The 18,462-nt window shown below is 30.2% G+C and overlaps 1 protein-coding gene across 3 annotated transcripts; it reads left to right on the top strand.

The window, feature by feature from the left end:
* The first annotated feature begins 722 nt into the window (after window positions 1-722).
* Window positions 723-18,209, top strand: LOC129953344 (transcriptional activator protein Pur-beta). 3 transcript variants are annotated; one of them, XM_056066464.1, is made up of 9 exons: window positions 723-1,160; window positions 1,655-1,974; window positions 12,283-12,336; window positions 12,422-12,540; window positions 13,301-13,403; window positions 13,467-13,597; window positions 13,685-13,806; window positions 13,868-13,973; window positions 15,322-18,209. In XM_056066464.1, the coding sequence occupies exons 2-9, from the start codon at window positions 1,929-1,931 to the stop codon at window positions 15,478-15,480; spliced, it is 840 nt and encodes a 279-aa protein (XP_055922439.1). In that variant the 5' UTR covers window positions 723-1,160; window positions 1,655-1,928; the 3' UTR covers window positions 15,481-18,209. The 3 variants fall into 3 exon arrangements, with proteins under 3 accessions (XP_055922439.1, XP_055922441.1, XP_055922440.1); XM_056066466.1 differs by lacking the exon at window positions 1,655-1,974; XM_056066465.1 differs by having other exon boundaries at window positions 723-1,974; window positions 13,479-13,597.
* The last annotated feature ends 253 nt before the right edge of the window (window positions 18,210-18,462 follow it).

Below are 18,462 nucleotides of genomic sequence, written 5' to 3'. Positions count from 1 at the left end.
ATACATAGTACTCACGTCTCACGTGTATTGCCCGCCTTTCCTTTCACACTGCTCTATCCGATGCATCCCTCATTATAAAACATATGTTATAAATTTACACATGTACACAATTCTCGAGGTCAGCTATCAAACAAAAACAAAATTTAGCTTAACCACAAAAACTTGTTCAAGGTTTTCATGGCTGCTTTTTAAATTCTCTGTCATGGAGAAACAAAAGCGTACATTTCTGTAGGTACACCGAGACCGAGTACCGACATATCGTATCTCCTCTATTCAATATTTCTATGATGCGGTTAGAAAGGAAAGAATTTATATATGTAAATATATTGCAAAAGTGGAAAAGCTTCTGCGACTGTCTGTTCGATTTTCTTTATCACACCCATACGAAAACGAAATGCAATTCAAAATTATCAAATATGTATCTAAATTAAAGAGTTAAACATTTTTATTAAATTTTGAGAATAAAATTTAGTTTGTACCTTTGAAGCTTTAAAGCAATAAATTCTATCAAAAAAGTTATAAACGTGTATAATAAAGTAAGGAAATTCTCAGGGCCAACATTTATAATTAAGCTTGCAAGTTGCAACTTTACGTCCCACTCTCATGTTTTAAGGGAAAGGAAATAAAACAAAAAGAACAGAAATTGGAGAGCTTTATATGGCTGTCTGTTATGTTAGTGTAAAATAGTGCAAGTACGCGCGCGAGACGAACGAAGCAAAACGATCGGGCACAGGCAGTGAGGCAGGCAAGGCACAGCACAGCATAGCACAGGCAGAAGTCTACGTTGAGTCGACACGACAGTCGAGTGCGAGATACATTTTTTTCTATTTAGAGAGCTGAAACACCAAGACCTAAACTTGAGAAATTAACTAACAAAAAAGAACGAGAAGTTGAGAACTAACGAAAAAGCCCTGGCCTGGCGCAGCGCAGTGAAAGAGCAAGAGCAAGAGTCGACTCGTCTTCTCGTATTCTCGTCTTCGTGTTCGTGTTCATGTTCGTGGTCATGGTTTGTGGACGCAGCCAGCAGTAGCTCTTGGTTGTTATTGAAAATTTAAGTGAGTCAGTCGGTCGGTACGGTACGGTAAATAGAAGGAAGCGAAACAAACTAACGGACAAGCTGACAAGCGAGAGACAGACGGACGGACGGTCGGACGGTTGCGGTACGTGTTGTGTTTTTGCCCGTTTACTATCAATCTGTAAATGTTGATGCTATTCCTTTGCTCAATGTGATGCTGATGAATTTGCTTTAAGTGCAGTTGTGAAAACCAGAGCGACGTTTAAATCGGCTCCGTTCTGTGTTGTTCTTGTTGTATTTGTTGATTGATTTGATATTGATAGTGATTTGTCATTGTACCTAGTACCTACATACTCAAAATCATATTGAGAAACAACTTAACAAAAACCTTAAGCTTAAAAAAAAGCAAGCAAATTGAACTTTACAGACATTTTGAATACGATACTCGTACCTACTTTAAAAGTTAACACAAAATATATACGGAATATTGTTAACGAAATAACGACATCACCGTCGAATACCTACTTTATTATTAATTTTCATCGGTTCCTTAAGCAAAAGAAACAACAAATTCTAGAGAAAATTAAAATTTGGAAAAAATTGAGTGCATCTTATATTTTCATTTATTATTACCCCTAGATTGCTTTATCGTAACAACATTAATAAATCTGCAAAAAGAAAATCAACATTACAACAACCCCACCGAGAATTGAAAATACCCAAGATATATAGGTAGATAAATAGAATTGGGTTGACCCAGGCACAGTGATAAAGGGTATAGATATAGGACTTTTATATACCTACCTATATACAACCAACTAATTGAAGAAAAGGAATATATTTTTGTTACCTCAAAAAGTAACTATTAAATATTCACTTCCAAAAACTGTTTAAAAACTACTCGCTTGACACCATGTCGGATGTTGGAAGTATCGACGAAGGAGTCTCTGGTGGGCAAAGTAAGTTTTACAATTTGTTTATTTTTATTAAGAAAAATTTATTCTGAATATATAATTGGGCATAGAGTGCAATCCTTCCCTTAAAACTCCTGCAAAGGTTTCAAAAAATTCAAGGTAACTTGCAATCAAAGAAACTGTTAAAGCTGGAATCAAAAAACAGGCAAAAACAACCAAGTTTTTAGCCATACAGAAGTTTATTATTAGACATTTGAAACCATCCCTTAATTGGCTTACGAACACTACGACAAAACGACAAACTAACTATAAGGAAGAGGGCAAACGAAATCCCAATCTTTATAAGTTATTGGTTTGTTATTTATATATAGTAAGGTATATTTTTGTGTTTTGTTCAGATCTAAAAGACCACAGATGGTTTTGAAGTTTCTATAGCAAAAACATGAATACATTTTAATAAACATTCAGTCAGTCTCTCTGTGAGCTAGTCAGTCATTAGAATCATAATTCATCCAATTGAATAAGTATTGTGGTGCTTGAGCTGAGCAGAGCATATGAAGCGTTTATAATGTATAATAACATTGTATGGCATACCTATTTCCCTGCCTTTTATCAGTCTTCTAGGTTCGTTAGTTTGGCTTACAAGTTTTATCAAAGCTTTTCGCAGGATTTTTCAATTGTAAACGATTTGACAAATTGGCTTAGATATAGATATTGAATTAGCTGTATAAAATATAAGTAGGTAACTATCTATGATATATTCTGGGTTTTATAGATACATATGTGTAACACATTAAATACTGACTATTACTAGGTCAAATATGAGTTTTTGACTCTTTTTGTTATTACGCAAATGCAGAAGTACGCAGACACACATCATGTAAGTACATAAGGTTCTTTATCATTCAGGGTTATGGATTGGTTCATAACTCCTTGCATACAAAGGGTACCCTATGTCTTTAAAAGATATTATAAAGAGTATTCAGAAGCAAAAGCTTAATTCTCAAGTCAAAATAAATTTAAGGAACACCTCTTTCATCCTATATTTTTTAGAAGACACACACAAAATGGGATTGATATACATATACCTATCTATAAAAGGAAATGGAAAGTATTTCAAGGTAGCTTCAAAACTACATATATGTACATATGTATGTATGTACATTTATTTAAAGTAAGTCAAGGTCTTAACATTTTGTGTGATAAAAATAATGTAGGTATCTATATACAATTCTACCAACGTACCTATGCATATAGTCTGAAATATCTCTACCGATGAGAATTAAGAATCTACTTAAATCTACGAGGCATAGATATATGTGGATATAGGTATGAAATGCAGGCGCATGTTTTTGCAAGGAAATAAATTGATAATATGCTCGGAATCGAATATAACATTACATGGAAACTAAACAACTTTGCTTGTGGTTGTTGCACACTCTGTGTGTCAAATATTTTAATTGCCTAAACTTAAAGGCAACTATTTCTTTTGAATCGAATTGCACATCTTTTTCTGTTCGTTATTTCTCCCTTGATTAATGCTCACAAATTAAGACATATATCTTATAATAAAATTTAATAAAAAAACGTATATATTTTGTAATTCAGTTATCCAACTACCAAAAGTTTTAGTTTTATTGGAGCAACAATTGTGAGCTAAAAACTCCAAAAGATATTCCTCAGAGACACCTGTTTCCTATAGATTTCCCGTTTTCTGTTGGTTAATATTTACTCCAGAGAATCCTCCTTATAAGTTCCAACCAGATTTCAGTAGATTTTCATATTTTAATCAAATAGAAGATTTAAAATTATTAAACTACAAGATACGACATCTTATGTTGTATTTGTTCGTGCAATAGTTTTATGAAAGTAAAACAAGCATTTCTTATTATTTATCGAAACACACATTTATTCACAGGAAAATTGAAACATAAGCCATGAGTATGTAATAATGTAAAATAAATGCATGAAAAATTCTCACATCCTTAAGTTTACTTACATCGTCTTATATGTAGAGAAAATATGGGTATTTTATTCTTTTCTTAAATGGGAAACAAAAACAACAATTTAATTGTGCTTATTGTTTTGGTTTGCAAAAGTAATGAAATACCTAATGTATTTTTCATCATTGTCTCAATTTCGCTTTTTTTTAAGTAAAATCATTTTTTGCCTAGAATTTCTAGATTACCGTAGTACCCGTGACATGATGGTAAGTGCGTTGGACTGTCATGCCAAAGGTCTTGGGTTAGATCTCTGCCTGAGTGACCTAAAAGTTTTTTTTTTCACCTGCGAGGAATTGACAAATCCTGCAAGAGCAATTCTTGTCATGAAATGTCCTTTCTCAAGTTAGCCTTTCGGGTCCCTCCATTCCTGATAACATAACTCGCACACAGGAATGGTTGAGAGTTGTTAGTGACTAGGCTCTTGGTCTCAAGCGATTGTTGCGACACCTAAATTATTATTTATTCCTAGGTTACCAGAACATATATATCCATTTATGATATGCTTTAAAAATCTATTCTCTTCCTTAATACAACATAGAAGCAGTTTTGTTGGTTTACATATCTGCTTATTGGGCGGAGGATTCAAAGATCTTAGGAACAATCAAAAATGGTCTTTCAAATTCTAAACACATATTTTAATTTTAAAGTATTGAATCAATAAACCGCTTTAAAGGCAATTATAGGGTCCCCGAGGGCTACCTTTGTTAAGAAATAAACAACTGACAGTTTTAAAATTAAGATTTTTGGTAAGGCGCAAATTATAGCTATCATTGGTTTTTATCATTGAAACCAATCATTGGAGTTTTTGGCAAGCTTTCATTAAAAATATATGTGTCAAAAAAACATATCCTGATTGAAATTCACCGAAACATTTTTACTGTGTGAAATTGGAAAATTTGAACTATTCCGGAAAATAAATGTCAGTCCGGAAAACAAAAACATTCAAGTATCCATTCAAACATTATTTCGGATTGATTTCAATGGTAGCTATAATACTGTTTTCTTATGGATTTTAAGTTTGTCCCTCCATCAGTAGGTCAGATTAAGAAAGCGATACTTCAAAAAACAATGTTCCTTATTCTTTTCAACTCCATTAAAGCTCAATTAAAAGTTTGGTATTACCAAAATAAGTAACACATTTTCAAAAAGTGTATTCAAGAGAATATTTTTCAAAAAATATAATGTAGGTAATAGGCACCTACTCAAAATTTCCGCATTGTCTTAATATGGACATGTAATACATAAATATAAATTATTTTACTCAGAATTGAAAATATCAGATCAGCTGGCTGCAGTTTTTTGCATGTACACAAATAATTTGCATAGCTTATGAATATATTTGTACATATATGTCAAGTCGAAGATGATAGTGACCATTATCACGACGCACGCGAGATTGAAGCAATCATTTCTTGCGCATACTCATTGCCTGAAACTGTGTAGTCATTGTGACGTGATACGTACGTATTGCAAGAGATAATAGAGTGAAAACCAAGCAGGAAGGCCGAAAAGATAATGAGAGTGAGCTTCCTATAACTGTAACAGCTGATTTCGATTCTTATTCTTTAAAGCTTTATATTTGTTAGGTATACTGAAAGTCTAAAGTCATGTCCAATGTCATATAAAATGAAAAAACAGACAGAGACAGAATAAAGAAAAATAAATAAAACAAGCGAATACGAAAACGAATCAATATTTGTTTGTTTATGGCACATGAGTCTGTGATGCATCTTTATTTCATGGACTCGGAGATTTTTTTTTTAATTGAAGCAGATTAGCGACATATGTTTTATGTATAAAATGTATACATCTAAATTTAAATTGAATGAGCATTTGAAATGTTAAATAAGCGAAATGACTGACAAGGTTGTAGGAACTCGCTTATGATTTATGACTTTGTTTGAAATGTACGAATATGTAACAATTGTGTAAGAGGTTGAAAATCGATACTCGTACACTGTGTGTTTAAAAAGGAATCGTTAAAGTTGGTTTGTAGGATTTTATTTTGGACTTAGAGTGGCATTTCATATTACATGACTTTGATTTTTACCTTCATTAAATAAAATACGTACATAATATATGACAAATATTAGTTTGATGAATTTTTGACGGATTAAGGCGATTTACGTTCACATTCGTCAAACAAGATGTCAAACATCACCTTCCAATTGAATTAGACCGTTGAGGACCTACTCGGAATATTAATGAAATTTTGAAATATTTTAAAAAATGCCCCTGAATATCGCTTTGTTCGTATAAATAATCTTGTTTATTTGATTTTCCATACGATTTTCACTGCTTGGAATCAATTAAATTGTCATGTTTTCAAATATGATTGTCAAATAAGCAAAATATTTGACAAACCGTTTGGTGAATTACATTACATTTTCAAACTCGATTCAATCAAAGTGCATTTGTTAAACAAATTTCAGAAACTGAACTTCCTTATGGTGTAAAATTTACAATTATATTTGACAGCTCAACAAATGTCATTGGTGTTATCACGCCTCATTGAAAACTGTTATTTGACATTTAGAGTGGAGTTGCTCTTCTATCATTTTGTTTAACGATGATTTTTTTTGTGTTCTTGAAGCAAAAATGATAACTATGAATTTTGTCAAATAAATGTACATATTGTATTATTATTGTATGATTCCGATGCTCAATGTAACCGTTATTTAAACGGACTGTCTGTTGCATTTCTTTTCTTAAAGCCAATTTTGTACGTACTACGAAGTACAAAGATTCATTTTGTATCCGTATTATTCGAATGTGGCATTGTAATTGTCAATGTTCAAGAATTAAAAATCAATGTGTACCAGAAACTCGTTTCAAACTCTTGCCTCTTTTTCTAATGCTCACACTGTGTCTTTGGCATGTTAAAGTTATACAAAACCCATTTAGTGTGTTCTTATTACAAAAATATAAACCAAAAACAGTACCTTATGTCGACCCCAGTATCTCATTTCTTCCAAATCGGCAGGGATATGTCCACCTTTTCTTGCCCCCATTCAAGTTAGAAGAAATGGCATTAGTTTCTTCCCTTCTTCCCTTGGAAAACCTATATTTGTTTTTGAAATCCTCCCACTTATTGGATCAAACCGAGTTTTACAAATTTTCCTATTCTTGGCCTCGAATTTTTACTTTCCAATAATTGGAAATTGTTTAGAAATTCAATAAATCTATGAGTCACAACCTTTTTCCATTATTAGTTATTTGGTTTTCATGGGTAAAATAAATAATTTATTATTGATCAAGATCTGTCGAAACAGAAATAAAATATGCATATCTGCAGATTTACCCCTTTGCACCAATGCTAATAGAATTCTAAACAAAAATGTTTAGCTGGTAATTTGACAGCACTACTCTACGCGTTGAAACGTCCAAGAAAACTTTTTTCTTACTCCTTCGAAATTTACCTTCTTCTGTTTTTTAGCTAAACTTAAGTATACACGATTGGAAGATCTTCAATTTCACCCAATTTTATCTGTCAAAAGTGCCATTAACAAAATTGGCAGCAAAGGAAGTTCTCGAAAAATAATAGAAAACAAAATTCAAAATTGTCTAATACTTGGACAAAATCAACCAACCGTATAATTATCACTTGAAAGAAAATTGTCAATTGTCACCTGATTGGACGCTATATGAAGTCTTTTGACAGATCGTTTAGGACCTCCTTTTTTATTGATTTCATCAGTAATTTTTTTTATTGATGTCGTATGAACAGTGTAAAATTGGAAAGCTATCAAAAAGGTATCACTTATAGCTATCATTGGATTTCATATTTGAAACCAATCATCGGGTTTTTTTTTGCCGAAAATAAAGCTTAAAAAGTTGCTTTCCAAAAACTGAAAACCACAACAATTTAAAGTCCAATACAATTTTAGCTCAAAAAATAACTACAATATTAAAACATGCAAAGCTATTAACATAACACTGGTCGACAAGGTTTTCTTACTGGCAATAAAATTGCACTTTTCTATGCGTTTTTTTAGCCTCAATTCAAATCTGACATCAAAATAAATGCATCACGTCAAATTTTTAAGATATCCAGTAACTATTTAAGATACTAAAATGCTTCAAATTGTTTCTAAAAGAGAAAGATTTGTGTTTTTTAAAATCATCATACAATTTATTATTAAGAGATATTTTGAGTTTTAACTTAGGCTAAAAAATCCCGTTTTCGGTTGTTTTAAGCGGTTTTAAAGGGTATATTTTATTTATTAATTAAAGGTGGAATTCGAATTAAGAACAAATGAATCCTTTAGATGAGTATTGTTTTGTTTGTGGGACAGACAAACAACGTAATTTTTTTGACTAGTGACTATGACTCTTTAGCCATAAAAAAATATGAAAACAAGTAAACAAAATCCGATTTCTCTTTATGGTGTCTTTCTGATATCGTGATGGGTAACAGCTGCTTCAGCTACCTTCCTCACAAACCGTAATTCTTAAGCAACTCAAATAATATACTTCTCTCATTGCTGCTACGTCTTTTAAGGTCTTATGTCGCATTTCATTCTTAATTCTGCCGTGGATTTTCGTGCATCAAGCGCCACTAGTAGCTCCTATTCCTAAACAAAAAATCCCTATATGAAATTACTATACATACCTATGTATTATCTTTATTAAATGATTCATTTTAACAAAGTTAAAGGTGTTATATTTCAAGCTTAAACCAATATTAAATTGCAAAGTAACGAACGTCAAAAGCTCAGTATTTATTTTGATTTATATGTATCTATCAATACATTAAAATAAAAAAATAAAAGGTATACTAACGTTTATACGTATCAACTATCAGAAAGTAGGTCATGAATTATACCTATAAACCAGTTTTAAAGAACTTGAAAGTTTTGTGTAGAAGAATTTTTTAATGCAGCTTTTACACCATACGGTTTTGTTTTGTACAATTTTAGATAGATAATGAAACAATATACAATAAATTGTTGCTACATAGAAACGTTAAAATAGAATAAATTTGTGTACATGTACTGATGGAGGAGTGGAAGAATACCTAATTGATTCCTTGCAATTTTATGGAACGCAAAAGGAAATCTTATATGACTTATACTTCAGGCTATCGATACTGACCTCAACCAAAAAGCAACTACTGTGGGAGTGGGAGAAGAGGTCAATTTCACCAACTTACAATTTATAAGTATCTTACAACCACTTTTTTTAATAAATTTGTAGATACATCGATTTTTCTGCTTCACAAGGTGTTTCTTTTCTAGAGGTATAGAACTTTAATTTGCCAACACTATTTTAACTAGAGGGCATTTTGTCAGCTGTCAAGTGATCCATTATTTATTTTGGTTTGGCTTTTCAAAATGAATAGACTGGCGCATGAACAACGCTTCCAAATTGTGCTGTTGCGTCAAATTTTTATAAGCGAATTTTATTCAGAAGTTAAGCTCACATTTTGTCTAAATAAATACGTCAGTAAACAAAGTTGCCAGAAGTTCTTGCTACAATTGATTTATTGAAGGAAACGTTTGGTAATCACATATTTTGACATTATAGACTTTAATGACAACATTCGCCGTATTATTGCCAAAAATTGTGAGTAATCGAAGATTAGAATTTCAGATAAGACTACGCCCGTGGCGGTCATTCATAAAACTGTATTTAAATTTCAATGCCAGAAGATAATAATTTCAGTTTAAAGTTATATACTTCTAAAAAAAATACTCTTTCTTACAAAAATGGACCTATTGTTTGTAAAGGGAAATGTGTAGGAAATTCATTATTTCAGTACCAAAAGTTAAAAAGTATACGTTTGTTCTCCCCTAACGATGGCATCGCGAAAAAGCTGTCAGTGATCAGACTGGCTCTTGGACAAATAGTTAAGTCGCTAACGGAGCATGCGGAGGTGGAATCCTTATTGATTGGCCTTATCTATATAATGCGAACCCTTTTGAAGACGGACCCCCTTTCTTCACAATACGTAGGACTAAATATGAAATACAAAAAAAAAATAACTTCCATAAAACCGAGCGGCTCAAAATCGAGCTAGCTCAAACAAGATGATTGTGGCTTCTCAAGGTTCCTCTTCCGTTGCTATGGTCAGCAAAAGAAGAAAGGTAGTTATATCTTATTTTAGTAATGCCGGGTTTGTGAAAAATTGTCCTACAACTCAAATGGGGTGGCGCAACAGTAAGTTGTGAACCAGGGCCTAGTGACTTACAACTCTCAACCATTCCTTTGTGCGAGTACTGTTTTCAGGAATGGAAGGGACCTACAATTTTAGGCCGAATCCGAACGGCTAGTTTTGAGAAAGCACTTTTTCATGACAAGAATTACTCTTGAAGGATTTGTCAATTCCTCGCAAGAGGCAGTCCTACAACTACTAATACTTAAAATAAATGCACACCGTGTTAAAGCATTTATATATAATTCTTAAGGTCTCTGACGAAATATCAGAAGATACAAGGAAACCAAAGGGTATTTTTTACAATGCAGGGACAGTAGTGGCACGTCAATAAATAAAAATAATAGGATCACAAAAAGAAAAAAGTTTCGGTACGATTTTTTACTAGGACTGATTTCCAAATTATCTCTAAGCTTTCTCTTATTACGCCACATAGCAATAAATGCTAGGGAACACCTTAAAGTCATTAAAGTCAATAAAGATATTTTCATTAGCTATATCACGAATGTGGGTCGCAGTTCTGTAACGTGATACATAATGTAATTAAAAGAGACGAGGCATCTAGCTAATCCATTAATATCATCAAAAATCTGCAGCAAGAACGGTTCTTCAAATGTGCTCCTTCTAGAGCTTAACTGATGAAAAATTTTAATGCACAAATTAATTGTTTTGAACGTTAAAATAATTATATTGTTGAACTGTTTTTGGATTTCGTTCCGAAATTTTGTGATATCTGGAATATTTGAGATTTTCAAAAGCTACACAAAACTTATGCATGAAATGTAGACTAGAATTCGTCCAGCTAGACTTTTCTCAAATTCCAGTTAATTTTTGTGTGGCCTCAATAAAATAATTTGAAGTTATGAAACCAGGAATAAGATCATTTGGAAAATTGTTTTAGAAAAAAAATATCTGCTGTTTCATGATAAGATTTATTTGCATTTGTTTTCAATTAATGAATCAGTTCAGGTCACTTTGATCGATGTCTTCAGCTTACATCATTTGGTTTGAAAACCATTCAATTCATTTTTTGAAATTGGATAGAAATTCACTAAACTTTCCGATTTTGGTTGGTTTCTTTGTGGACTCAAGAAAAGTAATAGGAACTTTGGATTAAACTGCCTATATTCTCCTAGTGGATGCTTACGTTAATGTTTCTATGATTCTCTAATTATTTGTTTCTTTAAGTTTCTGAATGCAATTGTTAGCAATTAAAAGAAATGATAAAAAAATAAAAAAGCCGAGATTGGAAGTCGATGGCAGAAGTATGGCGGATTCGAAGTCAGATGAAATTGGTGATTTAAATTCTTGGAATAATTGTGGGGTTGATATGTGCTGGTTTTGTTATGTTTATTTAAATATAATGGTGATTAAACGTGCTCCATTCGATTTTTTAGCAGTCGGTGGATCTTCTTGTTTGACTTTTAATGAAGTCAGCTTTGGTGTTAATATTGTGTATAAAGATTGGTGAGTTTCTTGCAAGGCTGGCACTTTCACTACCAGCTCATTCGCTCGGATTTCAACCAGGATTCGACATTAATTTGATTTGATTTGATCAATTATTGATTTGATAACTATTATTGTTAGTATTTGTTTTTTCTTACCAATTTGTACAGCCGCTTTAATAACGAATGGTGAAGGCTTGGATGAAATGCTTTGACAAAAACGTTTTAAATCATTAACATTTTTAATAATCTTCTTTACTAATACTATAAATGGGCAAGTAAGTTTTTTTACAAGTCCTTAACGTCGCAACGGAGCAATATTATGATTTTTCCTATGGAGATAGTTTTGAGGCTAGAGAGTGTTTAAGCTACTTTTTACCTCGGTAAATATCTTATTCCTGTTTATTTCCGCATTTGGTAACAATTATAGTTAGATATTTGATATATTTTTAAAAACACTTATAAGTAGCATATCGTTAGGTGCTTACTGTTTTTAATAAATCGTTACCTATCTGAAGGCTTGTTTTATAATGATATTAACGAACAAAGCTATGCTCAAAAATTATTAGAAATAGGAGATGTTTGCTAGACCTGACATGAAAATGATAACTCTCCTTTAGTTAAGTGAACCCATAGTTTAAATTTCCAGATATTTTTATTTTTATTTATTAATTTACTAGTTTTTAAATTTTCAGCTAGAAGGTTTACATTTTCGTTATTAAAAATTATAATTTTTACATTTTCTTTTTAGAGTACAATGTGGTCGGAATGGAAGGTGGCGGAGCTGAATTTGATTCAGGCAAAGGTAAGTTTAATATTAGTCACTTGTGCTTATAAATATATATGGCTAACAGTAAAATTGTCATTATTTTTTTTTCTTATAATTCAAGGACAACAAAGCCAACAAATTGAACAAGAATTAGCAACAAAAATGTTGCAAATTCAATCAAAACGATTTTACCTCGATGTGAAGCAAAACAGAAGAGGGAGGTTTTTGAAAGTTGCAGAGGTGAAGTTCTTTTTTAAATATTATTAATTTCGTTTATTTTGAAACTGTAATGAATTTTTATTCTGTGTATATTATGCCAAGATGCAAGTTGCGTTTTGAGTTCTTCGAGAATTTCATTTGTTTGCCATTTTCGTGGCAATGAAATTTGTGAATTGAATTTTATCAATTGACAGTGGATGATACAAATTTTAGCTTTAGCTTTAGACAATATAGTACCACCAACTGCAAAATACAATCACGATCTTGTGGTTTTCATTTACAAATACATATTTGGAGGCATTCGGTTTCACTTAGTACGAATAATTTGTTTCAAAAATATGTGAACACAAATTACAAAAAGCTTTTTAAAATACCATGTTTTTTTCTCTTGCAAATTTTAAGGTCTCCTCATTAAATATAAATAGTAAGTCATTCACATACAATTGTAGAGTTCCTTAAAGTCAAGTTTAGAATGGATATTAGTTTCCTTGGCTATTTTAAACATTATTTAAATGACCAAAAACAAATTTGTAACAAAAGATACAACTGATCCATTTTGAAAACCGTCACAATTAAACGAAAATATATGCAATTTTTTCTTTGGTGGGACAGAAACCTACAAAACAGAACCAATTTTACTGAATTTTTGTTTTCAATTTTATATTAACCACAAGCTACTTTAATTTTTCGTAGGAATGTTATTTTAATATTAATTTAAAAAAGAAACTCAATGTTAAGTCGACTTCCTTTTATTTTTATGTTATAACATTGAATGCGTTAGATAGGTGCGGATGGTAGAAGAAGTCAAGTATATCTAGCACTCTCAACAGCAGCTGAGTTTCGAGATCATTTGTCGACTTTCAGTGATTATTACGCATCATTAGGTAAATAATTGCCATTAGTAGTTTCTTTTTTTAAATCTATTCTGTATATTAACCTATAATAAGTCACTCAAACAGGACCACCCAATCCAGAAAATGTACCCGAAGATGGAAAACTTAAATCTGAAATGATGATCAAGGACAACCGACGGTATTATTTAGATTTAAAGGAAAACACAAGAGGCCGTTTTTTGAGAGTACGTTTTATTATAATTAGTAATGAATTGCTTATCTTTTTTTTTTGAATTATTATTTTCATGAAGAAATCAAATCATTTTTAAAAGGTATCGCAAACTATTACGAGAGGTGGACCTAGATCTCAAATTGCCATTCCAGCACAAGGAATGATCGAGTTCAGAGATGCTCTTACTGATCTGCTCGAAGAATTCGGGACAAGTGATGGAGGGTAATAATAAAAAAAAAACTTACTATCATGTTCTTAAACACCGTTTTTTTTTATTTTGTAGTTTTAAGGGAGAACTTCCTGAGGAACGTCATATGAAAGTTGACAATAAAAACTTCTACTTTGATATTGGACAAAATAATCGGGGTATTTACATGCGAATAAGTGAGGTGAGCTATATTTTTTCACTGTGCTGTACTATTGTACTATAATTATCGATAATTTTGTATTTTCGGAATGTGAATTGCATGTTTATAATAATAATGGAATTTACTATATCAGCAAATGAAACAAATTGACAAAACCTCAACAAGAACCAAATTGCTATATTCCTTTAAAGTTTGTCCACAAGGATTTATCAGTAATAACAATTTTTGTGCCAACTTTCTCGTTGATCAATTTCTTATCGTGCCATTTCTTTAATGTTTATAATCACAGCAGTCTTATTCGTCTCTTGCACTAGTCGAATAAAAGGCGTTGCAACCTATAAAATACTAAAAAAATAACTTCAATAAAGCACTAACTCATAATTAAGTTGTGATATTGTTTTATAAGGATGGTCTAAAATATATTGAATTAATTTATTTCGCCATCACTCAATCTAAATTCTTTTTTGTCACCATCCCAATTCCTATATCATTTCAAAAAATTAATTGATAAGACAACATTTCTAATAGTATTTTCATTATATTAAAAATATTCCCTTTTATACAAATGTACTATTTTATAATCAATACAAATACAACTCGCATGGTCTACAGAAAATTGTTTTATTGCCTGATTTCTTAAAATTCATTTATTATTATTATTGAGAAAGGGATATTTTCAAATTTTAAGATAATTTGCGTAAAAAATATTCAAAGGATTTATACAGTGAGATTTGTGTTGAAAAGTATCTTTATATGATAGTAGAGATAAACCCCAAGCACATTCAATTAGAGTTTACGCTTCCTGCAACTGGTGTCACAAAAATATGACAATCCTTAGCTAAATATTGGAAGGAATAAATAAAGCTATTACTATGTCACAAAAAGCTGTTGTTTTTCAATTACAATGCGTTTAGAGCTTTCGGGGATAAAATTTCCTTTGATATTTTTCCTAACGATGAAATTTGTGGAATGTCAAAAATTTCCTTATATCAGATCCGCATTTGTATACAAAAAAAAAATGCCTAGTCTAGGTGAAATTAACATTAAATGTTAAAGAATAACAAAATATAACTTTTTAAAAGTTGTTCAGATTTTATCCCGTTTGTTGAATAAATAACATGAGCATTTATCTCTAGGTTAAATAAAACTTAAGCTACTACAATAATTATGAGAAAAAATACATGTTACCTAGTATTATGTTGTATTTTGTCTAATAAAGATAATTACTTAGCAACCCTTTCTAATGAGTGTTATCCCCTTCATTCGACAGTTGAAACTTATTAGCTTATATAAGAAAATTTAATAGTAAATTCAAAATTTATATTGTAAATTAATTTATTTTTTTTGTTGGTTCTATAATTTTTTTTAGGTAAAAAGTAACTTTCGCACAGCAATAACAGTTCCAGAAAAATGCTGGATTCGCTTTCGTGATATTCTCACTGATTATTGTGAGAAAATGAATAAGTCCGATACGTCAATCACTGCCGATAATAATATTCAAACAACTCCTTCTAACAGTTTAAAATGAAAGCTTAAATATTAAAATAATACTAAAATAAAATACAAAAAAACAACAGATTATTCAATTACAAAGACAAACAAAAAATTTAATTAAAATTAAAACACACCTAGACAGATAACATTAGCATATATATATATATATATATATGCATATATTTATATATATATTTGTATATGTATATATATATATTGAACAACCAATAGAGTTCAATAATAATTTTAATTATAATTAAATAAATAGTATTGTAAGCTATTACCAAACTAAACAAACAAACAATGATAGCTCTTATTAAAAAAACAAGAGTGTCAAATATGATTCTATTAATAATTGTAATGTATATAGCAAATCACCAATAGAATGAAATGAATAAAAATGATAGTTTCCAGTTTGAGATTATCAAGTACATGTTGCTGTTACTGTTGGTCTACGCAAGATTTTCGCCTTGTTTCTTAATTTAATTTAAAAAAAAAAAGAAAATAACAAAGATAAATAACTACCTATAGTGTAATTATTTGTTAAAATCTGTTTATAGTCTAGTGGAATGTTTTAAAACAGTTTGCTGTAATACAAAGAAAGCATATATATATATATTTGAACCTCTAATTGCCTCAAGCATTTCAAAAATTGACAAGTCCCAATTTAAAATTAAGGCAAATATATTATATTTAGTATTTGCCGTATAGCATTCTAAAAAAGAAAACAAAAATGAAAGTGAAAAGCAAGGGAAATAAAATTAAAGTACCTACAAAAGATTTGTTCAAAATAAAACTAAAATCGTGTTGAGATCCAATACAGTTACATAATATCTATATATATATATTATATTTACTAGATCAATTTTACAGAAAAAGAAAAATCTATACTTATATGAATAAAAAAATGTATATATATATGTATTTATATTTTAATATGTATACCTACTCTAAAAGAAAAGAAAATATGCTAGAAAAAAAAGAAATTATTTTTGAATAGCTTGTTATACCTATAGATACAAAAAAATGGATTTCGTTGCATCAAATCCTTAGGATGTCAAAGGAAATTCAGTTTTTAAATGAAAATTATTTTATTGAAACAAACAGAACACGATAAATAAGATACAAGATACAAAAAAAAAAAAACAAAACAAAACAGAAATCTCGAGTTCGTAATTTCAAATGATGAACTTTTAAATTTTCATTATTTTTTGATATAACTTTAAAATTAAGCAAATGAAGCAAAATAGTATGAGCAATAAAATAAAAAATACCTAATAGGTGTTAAAACATGACGGGTTTCCGAATGTAAAACTCTTTTATTACACAGTTTAAACTATTTATGTATATTTGCATACTTCACACAGTTTGAAATTAATAAATTATTCATTTTACCAATCTTATAGTTAAATATCAAAGAGAAAAGAAACAAATATGATTTATATTTTCTTTTGATTACTTTGTTTTGACAAAGCTCAAAATAAATTAATTGCAACACGAGGTCGTTTCCAATTTGAATGTTTTATTTTGTTCGTATTAAAACATTGGTAGCAACCATTTAACTGTAACTTCAACATAGAATCGAAGTCATCTTCGAATTAAAAAATGATTTCATAAAGAAAATACGTTCTAGATTTAAATATAAGGCGTATTTCATGTGGAGCGGTCAACAAAAAATTGTTGGTTGTTGAATTTGGTGTATTTATGGTCCATTTATACTTTAATTGTTTTTTTAGCATAAATCCAAAAGGATTTTGATTTTAAGGCCTGACCCTGAAATTAATTCAAATCTCTTAGCTATGGCTATTTTAAAGAAAACAAATTTCTTAATTATATGAAGTTAGTAACATTTCAACAACTAACACTTTTGTCGTTGTCCGCTTCACAGGCAATGCCATATAATCTAAAACAGGCATTTTAATAATATTAATCTATTTCAACTATTTCTAAAAAGTGGTCAGTATCTCGGAAACCTGAAACCAGACATTAATTTCGGATTTCCGTAGTGTGGTGACCGAATCCTATTTTAAAAAAGTCGTACGTTTATATTTAAATTCTTTGTTTTGTTTTTGATTGGCAAAAATTAATACATATATTTTTTACCGGCCAAATCTATCAATATTGAAAGGCGCCTGTTTATTTGTTTGGTTAGGCCTATGCAAACATATAGATATATAAACTGTACTGAAGTTTTTCTGGTGGTAAATATATATATATTCTTTTTAACAGAAAATGTTTGTTGACTAAGATTCTACGTCAAAGAAAGTAAGAGTTTGTAATGTTTTTTTTTTTATCAGAATAATTAATATCTATGATTTATTTGTAAACCTCATTGCAATTAATTTACCTATAACTTTCCCACCATTTATCAACGTAATTTTAAAATTTCTCCACTGTAGTAGTAGGTGCAAAATTGTTAAAGTGCCTACATTAATTTAATTATGCTAAGTTTGAACAGCCGTGATTTTTATCAAAAGTGTTGCTTAATTAAATTAATATTGTCTGTGAAGTGTTTAATAATAAAAAAAATGGGCGGTCTTAGTATCAGCTTTGATTAGAATTTATTTTATTTATAGCAGTAGTTATCTAAAAACAAAAAACATATATAAGTAGAAATAAATGTGATATTATCTTGTTACAGAAGAAACTTGCATGTAAAAAGAAATATCTTATATTTTCTTTACAATCTACAACACTGTTTGGTTTCTGACATCAAAACAAAATTCAATAGTTAAACTAAAAAAAGTGAATTTATGATGGAGAGATGTTTTGTTTTTATTTCATTTTTTGTTTCAGGAAATATTTTCTCTATATACTTATATAAATTTTAATTTACACTGGTCAGCAAAACTAAGTTTATTTTTGTAACAAAAACCAACTAATGATTTTCAAAGGGTTTGAATTCGAATCTCGGCTTTTCATCTCAAAATTGCAAACACGATAATAGTTCGGTGTTGCAAATATAAATCTTTATCTTCCAAATACAGTTAAAATTATATTTTATTCTTATAAGTTG

Source organism: Eupeodes corollae, chromosome X, assembly GCF_945859685.1.
Source record: "Eupeodes corollae chromosome X, idEupCoro1.1, whole genome shotgun sequence".
NCBI classification, from domain to species: Eukaryota; Metazoa; Arthropoda; class Insecta; order Diptera; family Syrphidae; genus Eupeodes; species Eupeodes corollae.
The sequence above is the reverse complement of the archived record's forward strand: the minus strand, read 5'-3'. Positions and strand labels throughout refer to the sequence as shown.